The sequence below is a fragment of the Populus trichocarpa genome, chromosome 16, assembly GCF_000002775.5.
Source record: "Populus trichocarpa isolate Nisqually-1 chromosome 16, P.trichocarpa_v4.1, whole genome shotgun sequence".
Classification (NCBI taxonomy): Eukaryota; Viridiplantae; Streptophyta; class Magnoliopsida; order Malpighiales; family Salicaceae; genus Populus; species Populus trichocarpa.
In genome coordinates, this window is record NC_037300.2 from 7,460,650 (window position 1) to 7,473,825 (window position 13,176).

The 13,176-nt window shown below is 32.4% G+C and overlaps 2 protein-coding genes across 2 annotated transcripts; both read left to right on the top strand.

Moving 5' to 3' along the window:
- Positions 1-432: 432 nt before the first annotated feature.
- On the top strand, positions 433-3,744 carry LOC7486485 (phenylalanine ammonia-lyase-like). Its single transcript, XM_002322848.4, has 2 exons — positions 433-966; positions 1,852-3,744. Exons 1-2 carry the CDS (start codon positions 569-571, stop codon positions 3,599-3,601), a joined length of 2,148 nt encoding a protein of 715 aa, XP_002322884.2. The 5' UTR covers positions 433-568; the 3' UTR covers positions 3,602-3,744.
- A 4,871-nt stretch (positions 3,745-8,615) lies between these two features.
- Positions 8,616-11,202, top strand: LOC7486486 (isocitrate dehydrogenase [NAD] catalytic subunit 5, mitochondrial). Its single transcript, XM_002322849.3, has 7 exons — positions 8,616-8,860; positions 9,289-9,609; positions 9,701-9,862; positions 9,951-10,025; positions 10,250-10,359; positions 10,432-10,504; positions 10,706-11,202. Exons 1-7 carry the CDS (start codon positions 8,702-8,704, stop codon positions 10,895-10,897), a joined length of 1,092 nt encoding a protein of 363 aa, XP_002322885.1. The 5' UTR covers positions 8,616-8,701; the 3' UTR covers positions 10,898-11,202.
- The last annotated feature ends 1,974 nt before the right edge of the window (positions 11,203-13,176 follow it).

Consider the following 13,176-nt stretch of genomic DNA (forward strand, 5'->3'; position numbering starts at 1 on the left):
CATGACGACATGGGAGCACAAGTCAAGGATACATGCCATTCGGTGAAGAAAAATGCATGATTATTAGGTGGATCCATATGGTATACTATTTGCTTTACAGCCCCACGAGACTAATATACTTTATGGACACCGATATTATTCATTTTACATGGCAAGACGAAGTTTCCCGATTCTCACCAACCACAACCTCACCACCATGCACCACTCCCACGAGTCATATTTACCCTTCTAAGCCAATCGCCAATATTGATCCACGAAGACTCCACGCTCCATGGTTTGTACCCTTAGATTGTTCCAAATCAATGGCCACAATTCAGTCTCAACAAACCCACTTTGTCACCTCTTGCCGGCCCTCATGCTTACCTACCATCTCCTGTGCATGATATTCAAGACTCCCAAGTCCCAACCCTCTATTTAAACCCCCTACACCTCCCCTCTATTTCTCTCAGGAAATCCCGTACTCCAGAACTCAAGATTTCCTCTACAGCTACTCCTCTTCCTCCATTCTTCAAGACTCCTTCTCTCTCATTTAAGCTTTTCTTTGGTCTAACATATATATAAATAAGAAATGGAGACGGTCACCAAGAATGGCTACCAAAATGGTTCTTTGGAGAGTTTGTGCGTCAACCAACTTGATCCACTCAGCTGGGGAGTTGCTGCCGAGGCAATGAAAGGAAGCCACTTAGATGAAGTCAAACGTATGGTGGCTGATTATAGGAAGCCTGTTGTCAAGCTTGGAGGTGAGACCTTGACCATTGCTCAGGTTGCATCCATTGCTGGTCATGATACTGGTGATGTCAAGGTGGAGCTTTCTGAGTCTGCAAGGCCTGGTGTCAAGGCTAGCAGTGACTGGGTCATGGATAGCATGGACAAGGGAACTGATAGTTATGGCGTTACTACTGGTTTTGGTGCCACTTCTCACAGAAGAACCAAACAAGGCGGTGCTCTTCAGAAGGAACTTATTAGGTGAGCAGATTTAAAAACCTCCAAACCTAAGTAAATGTTTGTTACTTCAAATACGGTTTTCCTTTTCCTCTACCTTTTTTTCCTTTTTCACTAACGTGGTTGGTGTGAGGGTAGAGACCTGTTCACTCGAAGAGTTGAGTCTTCACTTTCACCATAAGAGAATACAGAAAAAGAGAGAGGTGGTAGCTAGGTCGAGTTGACGCTATTATGACTTTTAAATGATCTCTTATATCATGAGAAATCCATGATATTTTGAAGAAGAGGTAGGTGGGCATCGAGTGGTGGTGGGCTATGGCCGTCCATTCAATGAGTTGTCTAGTAGAGAGAGATCGATGTTCCCATTTAAAGACTTTCTATGACCCCATCTTACAACTTCCATCATCAAGTTCCATGAAAGTGGGGGAAAATATTTATGGACCGGAGTTCCTTATTTATAAGATTGGTAGTTAAAATTGATCAAGAATGATTTTGTTTTGGTGAGGAGTATTATGAATTTTTAATACAAGCAATCTACCTTTAAATAAGAGCTAGGAACTTCAATTTTTATCTCCTCACATGCCAACAAACACCTTCATATTTAGGAATATTCAATTGGAAAGTTTAGGCGAAATTGGTCACCAGAACTGCATTGAGATTTCCGTTTCAACTTTATTTTATTCTTCCAATATCTGTTTACATCTTTTGGGTTAACCTTCTCTAGCTACCAGGTAAATGGTCAATGCATGCTTTGACTGCTTAGCTTTGTGTGGAACTCGTTGTTTAATCTTTTTTATTATCTGACAGATTGATACACACAAGTTTCCTTCTTGTGAGTTTGTGCTTTTGAAGCATTAACATAAAAACGTAATTGATTTGTTTATGGTGTTTTCTTCTTTCCCTCTTCAGATTCTTGAATGCTGGGATCTTTGGCAATGGAACGGAAACATGCCACACACTGCCTCACTCAGCAACTAGAGCAGCAATGCTTGTCAGAATCAACACTCTCCTCCAAGGTTACTCTGGCATCAGATTTGAAATCTTGGAAGCTATTACCAGGCTCCTCAATAACAACATCACTCCATGCTTGCCACTACGAGGCACAATCACTGCTTCAGGTGATTTAGTTCCGCTATCCTACATTGCTGGATTACTGACTGGCAGGCCCAATTCCAAGGCCACTGGTCCCACCGGAGAAGTGCTAGATGCTGCTGAAGCCTTTAAAGCAGCTGGCATTGAATCTGGATTCTTTGAGTTGCAGCCTAAAGAAGGCCTTGCTCTAGTTAATGGAACTGCAGTTGGTTCTGGCTTGGCTTCTATGGTTCTTTTCGAGACGAACGTTCTTGCTGTCTTATCGGAACTCTTGTCAGCAATTTTTGCTGAGGTTATGAATGGTAAACCTGAATTCACTGACCATTTGACACACAAATTGAAGCACCATCCAGGTCAAATTGAGGCTGCAGCTATAATGGAGCACATTTTAGATGGCAGCGCTTACATGAAGGCAGCTAAGAAGTTGCATGAAACGGACCCCTTGCAGAAACCAAAGCAGGATCGCTATGCTCTAAGGACTTCACCCCAATGGCTTGGTCCCCAGATTGAAGTAATCCGATTCTCGACCAAGTCAATTGAAAGAGAGATTAATTCAGTGAACGACAACCCTCTAATTGATGTTTCAAGGAACAAGGCTATACATGGTGGTAACTTCCAGGGAACTCCAATTGGAGTCTCAATGGATAATGTACGTTTGGCTATTGCATCAATAGGCAAGCTGCTATTTGCTCAGTTCAGTGAGCTCGTAAATGATTTCTACAACAATGGATTGCCATCGAATCTCACTGCTAGCAGGAATCCAAGTTTGGATTATGGCTTCAAGGGAGCTGAAATAGCAATGGCCTCCTACTGTTCTGAGCTTCAGTATCTCGCCAATCCAGTCACCACCCATGTGCAAAGTGCCGAGCAGCACAATCAAGATGTTAACTCGTTGGGGCTTATCTCTTCAAGAAAGACAGCAGAAGCTGTTGATATCTTGAAGCTCATGTCCACAACCTTCTTAGTGGCTCTTTGCCAAGCTATCGACTTGAGGCACTTGGAAGAGAACTTGAAGAGCGCAGTCAAGAACACAGTTAGTCAAGTATCCAAGAGGGTTTTAACTACAGGTGCCAACGGAGAACTTCACCCATCAAGGTTCTGTGAGAAGGAGTTGCTCAAGGTGGTTGATCGTGAATATGTCTTTGCCTATGTGGATGACCCCTGCAGTGCTACCTATCCATTGATGCAGAAACTAAGGCAAGTTTTTGTTGACCATGCGTTGGAAAATGGAGAGAACGAGAAGAATTTTAGCACTTCAGTCTTCCAAAAGATTGAAGCTTTCGAGGAAGAACTGAAGGCTCTTTTGCCAAAAGAAGTTGAGAGCGCAAGAGCAGCATATGATAGTGGGAATTCAGCAATTGACAACAAGATCAAGGAATGTAGGTCTTATCCACTGTACAAGTTTGTGAGGGAGGAGTTGGGAACTGTATTGCTCACTGGCGAAAAGGTCCAATCGCCCGGCGAGGAGTTCGACAAGGTGTTTACAGCTATGTGCCAGGGGAAGATCATTGACCCAATGCTGGAGTGCCTTGGGGAATGGAATGGTTCCCCTCTTCCTATCTGTTAAGTGTTTTCTTTTACCAATAAATTTGTTGTATTTTTTTTACATTTGTTTCGACGGCTTTTCTGTCCTTACAGTTTCTTGGCTATGTAATATACATATATAATGTCATGGAAAGGAAAAATCAGTTCCGAATATTTCTATTTCAATATATCTTTTGCCTCTTAAGATTTTGATGTGGTTTTGAAAGGGAGATCAAGGTGGTTAAATTCCCCACTGCCATGGATGCCTGTGGAATGAATATAAATAGCATGCCTGTGTTAGTTGTCGAAGCAATTTCACCGGAAAAAGCATCTCAGATGAGAATTCACAATTGATTCTCTCTTCTCTTGGGATGAATAAATAGTTTTGTTGCTTAAACTATATATACTTGGCAGATAAATATTCCTTTAACAAAAACTGTCCTTCAGTTGTGAGTGGTTGCAGATCAGCATGCAATCTCTGTTTATCTGGCAATACCAGAGGTCATGGATGCACTTTAATGATGTCCACAAATACTGTAATTTAAGTCAACTAATTGGGAGGTGACTGTTATTGTATATCTTGTATGGCCAAACCGTAGTTTTTCCGGAAACTAGCTTTATTCATGGAAAATATATATTTTTATATATAAAGATATATTTTTTATTTTAATATTTATTTAAATTTGATTAAAGAGTCTTGAGTATAGTTATCAAACTCGATCCGATGATTGACCTGGTTAAAGGGTCGGGTCCCGGGTTACACGGGTCAACCAAGAAAAATTAAAAAAAAATATTTGAAATTTTAATATTTCATATAAAAAAATTAAGAAATAATTCATGTGAATATATGCTATACATGTGGTAAATAAAGAAGTTTAAAAGATTATTTCAAAATGATTTTTATCCCACATTGAAAAAACATAACTTTTTTTCTTGTTAACATAGAGTATATATACTAGAGGGCTTCAAATCTCACATTTAAAAAATAAAAGAGGTCTTCACCGGGTTTTGCTTGGTCAACCCGGATCCAGGTTCCGAGTTGACCTAGCAGGTCAAACGGTTTTCTACGAGCCAATTGTTGGCCCGGGTTATGAATGAAATAGACCCGGTTAAGGCCCCGGGTCCCGGGTTGACCCGCTGGGCCAGGTTTGATAACTATGGTCTTGAGTAAAGATAAAGTTATTTGGATAAAAATATTTTGCAAAGAAGATTATAAAAGTGATTATAATTATGAAGATTTCTATTACATCAAAGCATTATTCATAAATATTTATGGTTAATGCACTCTTTAATTAGAATTGTTGAGACTAACACATATTATATATATATTTTTTTATTAAATAGAGCAATTGTTCTCATAAGTTAAGGTATGAGGGGTATCCGAAACTAATATGTAATTGCTTATTAAATGACAATGAACTAACCCAAATGATAATTCTATATGAAGAGATTGTTCATGCCTATGAAAATACTCACAAAGTAGTTATATAGATGATCCTTAGACTTGAGATCATCAAGTTATTTTATATAAGAAATGTTACATTTTAATTCTGACTGCACGTTGCTTTGATCAAAGGTAACAAATGAATAGATATAGCATATCAAAGATAACAAATCCGTAAATATTTGGCATAACATAAACTAAATAAAGGTATTTAAGTAGTCAAGAGAGGATTTATCATCTTAGATGAATTAGAAATATTATTTCATATGTTTTTAAATAGTATTGATTGATAAATTCTTGCGCAATGTAAAATGAGATTTGAAAAGAGTTTCAAATTTTATTCAAATAATCAAGAATTGTGATATTGAAAATAAATATGATTTGATAAAGTAAACACCTTTAATGCTCAAATGTTTAAATCAGTCAATTCTTGATAAAAAGATAATGGTTACATTGAGAATCTGGTAACTGAAAGTTTAAGTTAAACTACATATGACTTTTCTAATATTTAAGGGATCATGACACATTACTAGACAATGTACTTGATCTTTAAATATAAATAAATCAATTTATTAAATTGATAATAAGTTAAATTGTTTAATTTATTTAATCATATTTTGATTACAATTATGATTTATATTTGGATCAACATATTAGAATTTTAGTGGGTTACATGCATTAAGGATCATTGGTAAGAAATTAAAATATGAGGACTAATCAAGTATGAGTTAATTGTAAATAAATTTTAGAAATTAAGGACTAAAGTGTAATTAATATATGAGATTACAATTTAGACTTAGAAAAATCAAGCATAGACTTGATTGCATAAAGTTTTAATAATTGCTTTGAGATAAAATATGTGATATTCTTTAGGTAAGAAAGTGATATTTTACAATTAATAGGATTATTAGATTTTCCCTCTAAATTATACCTCATATTTTTCTCTACAATATAGAATGCATAGAATAAAATAATTAAAAAAGCTAGTCCTCAAGACATAACTTTCAATCCCTTTTTTATAAACGAGTTTAAAATTTTTTTTATCTGGTGATTCATGTGGATTACCATTAGAGGTTGGAAATTAAATAATTTTTTGTTTGATTAAACTCCAAAAAACAAAAATAAAACTGATATTTAGATAATTTTCATTCAAACCCTACAACTTTATATTATGTAAAGGGATTTATAGAGCTTTAAAAACATTAAAATTATTATTTGTTTGTATTTATGTTTTTTTGCTAAACTCAATATGACAACCATGCTAAGCAATCCATACGTTCGTAGCAAACAAAGGATAATATATTAGGACATGGATGCATATTTTGTTGTAGGCTTCGTATAATTTTTTTTTTTAATTACATATGCTGGCAATCATATTCTTCTCGACCATCCAATGTCTTTTGAAATAGATGTACATCATGAAAATCTGGCAAAAATAAATGTTAGAAACGATAGTCTTAAAACCAAAATTAAAAAGGAAAACAAGAGAATTCCTTACATTAAAGATCATTTGTTCAGTTATTGTCAAATGACAGCTATAACTTTCATCAGACATCATTAAAATGTGTGATGGAATGGTAAGAATCTTTTCTAGCCATCTCACCACTTTAAAACCATTCTTTCTAAAACCTGACCTTTCACCATCAACAACCTTTATGAGTTGCCTCTCCTCATTAGTCAAGGTGACAAAACTAAAAGGAATTCAATCAAAAACAAGGTTAGCAAAAGCATTTTCAAATTTAAATTGTCTCAATCTAAAAAAAGTATAAAAAAAAACATATTTTATTAATAAGTATTAAATAGTAAAATGATGGTCTTATGGAGACTGAGATATTTATACTCAATAAATTACCAAGTAATCTTTTTGAGTTTGCATCCTCTTATATGTTTTCATTTTAATCCAAGTATGACCTAAACTTTAATTATTCATGCATTTAATTCAAGCCATTTTGAATTAATTGGATATTTTTTTAAAATAAAATTATAAGTTTAATGGTGAATTATAAATATTATATGAGATTATTTTTCACAACTAAGATAAAAAAAAACTTTAATTATTAAAAAATGTATTAAAATAAATAATATAACATTTTAAATTAAGGGATGAAGTGAGAAATAAGAAATGGTGAATTAAATGTTTATATATTATAATAATTTTGAAAATGTTATAAAAAAATTTATGTAACTTTAAGTATGTGTGAAAATAAAATTAAAAATAATTAAATATTGTTAAAAAAAACATTTAATTTCATTATGTGTTTGAAGAAAAAGGTAAAAATATATCATATTTATCTATTTCAAATAGAATTGAAGGGAGATAAATATTTTCAAAAATCTTCAGAGATCAAATCAAATAATAATAAATAAAAAAGAAGAAGAAAAGAAGGAAGAAGGAAAAAGGCAGACGAAGAAAAGGAAAAAGCAAAAGGTGAGGCGGGCCTGGCTTATATTTTAGGCCTTCACTTGTAGGCTTGAGGTTGGGGCTATCACTGTAGGGCTGTGCAAGCCTAGGCCTAGTGTGTCAAGCCCAACGCAAAAATAATAATTATAGACCACACCTAGAAGGGTAGACAAAATAACAAATCATGGATAAATTATTAAAATATATTTTTTTATATATTTAATCACACTTATTTTATTATTTTTAAATATGGAAATTATGAGTATCCATAATATGTATCAAAGATAAATATATTAAGTTAATCTACAAATTACTCCAACAGCGAAAATGATTGAAATTATGCTTTATTAATAAAACATGCATGAGGGGTATTTGCGTAAAATATTATATAAGAAAATATTTTTCTAATTTTTTAGAATCTTGATAACGTAAAATATATTTTGATCAACTTAAAAACTTAGTTTTTTTTTATTAATTAATATTTTTGACTTATAGAATTACTTCCCAAATAATAATCAATTAACAATATTTTCTAACTATTTTCGTAAACGACAGCTAGCACTCTCGTCGTCATCACCATGACTTATAGAATTGCTTCACTATTTTTGTAGTTGTCATCGTCACAACACTGTCTTATAATCATAATATATCATTATTAATTTAATTCTATCATATTTTCTTATATTATTAATTACTAAACATGGTAAATTTGTTTCACATGAAATATTTTACATATAATTATGGCAAAGTATTTAGTAAAGGGATAATTTTGTATTGTGATAATAATTATTTTTTAAGATATTTTTTATTTAAAAATCTATCTAAATTATATTTTTGTTTTTATTTTTTAAAATTAAAAAAGATAAAAAATTTATTTAAACTAAAAAAGTTATTTTTTTAAAAAAAAAAGTCCTTTTATTTTGAAAAGTTTTGCGTTTTAAAAGAGCTAATTTTTTTTATTTTTTTATTTTAAATTAATATTTTTTTAGTGTTTTTAGATTATTTGTATGTATTAATATCAAAAATAATTTTTAAAAAATAAAAAATATATTATTTTAATATATTTTTAAATAAAAAATATAATTATACCCATATTTCCAAAGAAATACACTGAACAACAAATCAAAGTCACAGCCTCGACTTTAACAGTATTAAAAAATGAAAAGTCTGCGGCGTTATATTATAATAATATTCCCTTTGCTTTGGCCTTTCATTTTATTTTATATTTTTGTTAGTAATAACAAAAGAAAGAAAGGAGGAGCAACGCTTACAGAATCAATCAATCAATCAATCAATCAATGGCCCTTGTGCAGGTGTTGAGGCGCGTTCTTGGTGCAAGCGGCTCCACCCAGATCTCCTCAACGGCTAGGGCTTTCTCTTCTGCTCCGGCTCCCATCATAGCCACTCTCTTTCCCGGTGACGGTATCGGCCCCGAGATCGCCGAGTCCGTCAAACAGGTCCGATTGAACACTATTTGTCTCCCTCTCTCTATCTCATAGTATTCTTGTTTTGCTCAAGTAATGTTTGCATGTTATGTGTTTTGTTAACGATGATGGCACCCGAATTCTCTGTTAAATAATTCGCTGTAGTAGCAGACTGCAGTCACCTCTTTGGCGCAAAATGTTTTAATGTATTATTTTCATCACCGTTTTCGGAATTCGGTGTCTTAGTCTTGTTGGTGTTTATGGAGAAAAGAAAGGGTTTTGTATTGATCTGAATTAAGGGTTAATGACCAAATCTTTAGTTTCTTCTTCGATATTTTCAGTAGATAATAAATAAGGGTTCAGATATAAAATTCAAGATAAATGTTCATGTTTCTGCGTATAATTGTTCTGTTTATTTATTGTATAGCCATGGCTATTTATCTTCATTTCCACCATCACAGGTGTTTCAAGCAGCTGAGGTGCCAATTGAGTGGGAAGAGCACTATGTTGGGGATCAAATAGATCCAAGAACCCAGAGTTTTCTGACATGGGAAAGTCTGGAGTCTGTACGAAGAAACAGGGTTGGCTTAAAAGGGCCAATGGCCACACCGGTTGGAAAAGGCCATCGTTCCTTGAACCTTACTCTTAGGAAAGAGCTTAATTTGTATGCCAACGTTAGGCCTTGCTACAGCCTCCCTGGTTATAAAACTCGGTATGATAATGTTAATCTTATCACTATTCGTGAGAATACGGAAGGAGAATACAGTGGACTTGAACACCAAGTAAGTTTCTTTCGAGAGTTTTCAGATGTGCATTAACGAGTATACAAGGTGTATAAAGTTAATGGATTGGTTCATTTAATGTTGGTGCTAGGTGGTGAGAGGTGTAGTTGAAAGTCTCAAAATCATTACCCGTCAGGCAAGTTTGAGAGTTGCTGAATACGCTTTTCACTATGCAAAGACCCACGGACGAGAGAGAGTATCAGCTATACACAAAGCTAATATTATGCAGAAAACTGATGGTCTTTTTCTCAAGGTAATCTTGTTTTAGCTGCTTCTTACATCAGATATTACATTATTATTTACCAAGTATCTGTGTATTAAGTTGATTTAATTACCTGCAGTGCTGTCGTGAGGTTGCAGAGAAGTACCCTGAAATCACATATGAAGAAGTTGTTATTGACAACTGCTGTATGATGGTATCGTAAATTTCTTTCTTTAAGTTTTATAAATTAATTTCTGTGAATGAATAAGTAGGAGTTTGGGGGTGTTTAAACCATGAAATTTTCTGTTTCACTCACCCACGTGTGTCCCGAGCTGTTAACATGGGGGTCTCTCTTCTTACACTATCACTGTTGTCAAGGATAATCTTCTGTTGGAGAAGATGGAAGTGTCATTTCTGATTTTTGTTTCCCATGCTCAGCTTGTGAAGAATCCAGCTCTTTTTGATGTACTGGTGATGCCTAACCTCTATGGTGACATTATCAGTGACCTTTGTGCGGGGTTGGTTGGTGGTTTGGGCTTAACACCAAGGTATTTAAAGATCTTCATTCGTGCACAATAGTACAATTCAGTTTTTCTGACAGCATTTGAATTCTTCTGCAGCTGCAATATTGGTGAAGCAGGAATTGCCCTTGCTGAAGCTGTGCATGGTTCTGCACCTGATATTGCTGGCAAGGTTAGCATTCACAGCTAATTTACGGGTTTTCTTTGTTTTATCCAGAGTTTCTCAATATGCAACCATGCAATGTGCATGGATGCCTATTCATTTTTATGTTGTCCTGCTTTCAACTTGAATAGCTGTTCTTCCAAAATTTCTCTCTAATGGTTTTTTTTTCATCTGTCTATATTAACCTCTTATGTGGTTGAATGTGCATAGAATTTGGCAAATCCCACTGCTCTACTGTTAAGTGCTGTCACAATGTTACGCCATTTAGAGCTCTATGACAAAGCGGAGAGGATCCAGGATGCCATTCTTAACACAATTGCCGAGGGAAAGTATCGGACTGCAGACCTTGGTGGTTCTTCATCGACAACTGATTTTACGAAGGCAATCTGTGGTCATCTTTGAAAATGCTGATGGCGGATTTTAGTTTTGCTTTGGGATCCCAAAAACAGTTTTTTTATGATGTTCCTTTTGGGGACATAGTTTTTGTTTCCAGTGTTTTAAAACGAAGAATAAGACCGCATTATCTTGGTGGCTATACAGAAGTTCACGGAGATGCTCTTCCAAGCTTGAAGGTGATATATTAATTATTATAAAAAATTAAAGAATGTAGGGAACACTGAAGCTTTTTTACGGTTTATGCTCTAGATTGGAATAGTGAATTTTTTTTAAAATTTTTAATTTTATCTTCAAACTTTTATTTTGTGCAATTGAGCTATATTAAGCTAAAATTAGCAATCAATTGTATATTTTTTTTTGGAAAGGAAGAGTTGAATTGAAAGATAGAGGACTGAAATAAAAAAACAAGTAAAATAGGTGATGGCTTTAAAATTTGTTTGAATAGTTTATTTTAGTCTCTTATATTTTTAGTTAGGTGATCGGTACTTTAATTTTAGAAAATTCAATTTGGATATAAAGTTTTATTTTTTTTTATTTTTAGTTTTTTTTTTGGAGGAGAGAGTGGATTCTGGTATAAAGAGAAATAGAAAAAAGTTTTGTTGGCGATGATTTTGGTCATCAAAATAATTGATTTTTATTTCAAATTGTTTTATATGATGAGAAGAGTTCAAATTAGATTATTTTTTTATCTTGAAAATACCTAAAAAACAAATTTGAACTTGGAAAGATTTTTGGTTTTAGGTTGGTTTTTTTGTGTTTTTTTGGAGGTCAAGGATTTGTTTAAGAAGGTTTCTATGGTGTTTTTTAGATGTTTTTGGTCAAATATGAGTTTTATAGGATCCATGTTTTTCCGGCCATTGGAATTCTAGATGATATGTCTTTCTTTTTCTAAAAAATTAAGGTGGACGATATTGTCCGTCTTATTAACTTAAAAAATAATAATTAAAGGCTTGCGCGTAGGTTTTTTTTTCATGGGTCAGGCGCATGACCTGGCTTATAAGCCCCATAACACTTGGTTTTGTTTTTTTTTTTTAATTAATATTTTTTATATTTTTTTTAAATAATTTTGAAGTTTATATTTTAATTAATACTTTTTCTGTGATTTTTATTGCTAATTTAGCTTTTTTTAAATAATAATAATTTTTTAATTATATTGAATGTGTTTAATTTTTTTAAGAGATTAGTATGATTCATATATATATATATATATATATATATATATATAATTTATTTTTTATAATATTTTTAATTTGTACATCCTTGCATAATATTTTTTTTATTTTATTCAATAACTTTTATATGATTATCGATTTCTATTATAAATTGATTTTAATAAATAAATTCATTAAACACAATCAAGAAAATGATTCATGTTGCGATATTAAATATATTGATCTATATTTGTTTCTAAATTTTTTAATTTTGTTTTTATTTATCGTTAATGATTTTTTTTTTTCATTTATTTACACAATTGTTCCTGATTTGTTTAATTAGATGTGATCATAAGTTTTTTTATTTACATTTAGAAATTTTTTATGTAAAAGAACACGTTGAAAAATTCTACATGTTTAGTTTTTTTATCAGGCATTAATGTTTTGAATTTGATCCTTATTTTTTTTATTTTAGATTTTTTTTTGACTCTTTTATAAAAGTTTTATTGTTTTTAATATCACCCTTTAATCCAAGTTTATATTGTTTTTTTATTTTATTTTAATTCTTATTCTTTTTAATTTTTTTCTTTTTGTTAATTTTTTGTATTCTTTTCAACTTCACTCTCAAATTGAAAATTTATAATTGCTCTTTAATTTATTTTTTATTTTAATTTTAGCCCTCATTCTTTTAATTACTATTTTTTATTTTGGATTTTTTGTGTAATTTTTTTTTCGATTTCATCCTTTAACGTTTTATTTTCTAGGGACCGAGCTTCATGATTTTTTCATGTATAGTGTTTCCGTTCTGATGACATGGGTCACAAGTTTAAAAAATTAATAGAAATTGATATTTTTTTGTGCTATTTATTTATTCTAACATCATTGTTTGACATTTTTTTTTTTAAATAGCTTTTTGGTTTTTATTTATTTATTTTTTTATCGAATTATCCCGATTTCATGATTTAGGATGCGAGTTTATCATGTTAATCTGAACTAGCTCACCCTTTAATGTTCAAATTACATGTTTATTGTGTTGGCTTGAATGAACCCCCACCAATTTTTTATCCATCTTCTATAATATTTTATCTTTTAATGTTTAATTGGCTAAAAATTAAATAATATATCTTTTTACTC

What these genes read in the sequence shown, in the direction of transcription:
- LOC7486485 (XM_002322848.4), top strand. Translation starts at nt 569, where the DNA reads ATGGAGACGGTCACCAAGAATGGCTACCAAAATGGTTCTTTGGAGAGT. An exon ending in CTTCAGAAGGAACTTATTAG is followed by an intron (nt 967 to 1,851) that starts GTGAGCAGATTT and finishes TTCCCTCTTCAG; the next exon opens with ATTCTTGAATGCTGGGATCT.
- LOC7486486 (XM_002322849.3), top strand. Translation starts at nt 8,702, where the DNA reads ATGGCCCTTGTGCAGGTGTTGAGGCGCGTTCTTGGTGCAAGCGGCTCC. An exon ending in CTGATGGTCTTTTTCTCAAG is followed by an intron (nt 9,863 to 9,950) that starts GTAATCTTGTTT and finishes AATTACCTGCAG; the next exon opens with TGCTGTCGTGAGGTTGCAGA. An exon ending in CACCTGATATTGCTGGCAAG is followed by an intron (nt 10,505 to 10,705) that starts GTTAGCATTCAC and finishes GAATGTGCATAG; the next exon opens with AATTTGGCAAATCCCACTGC.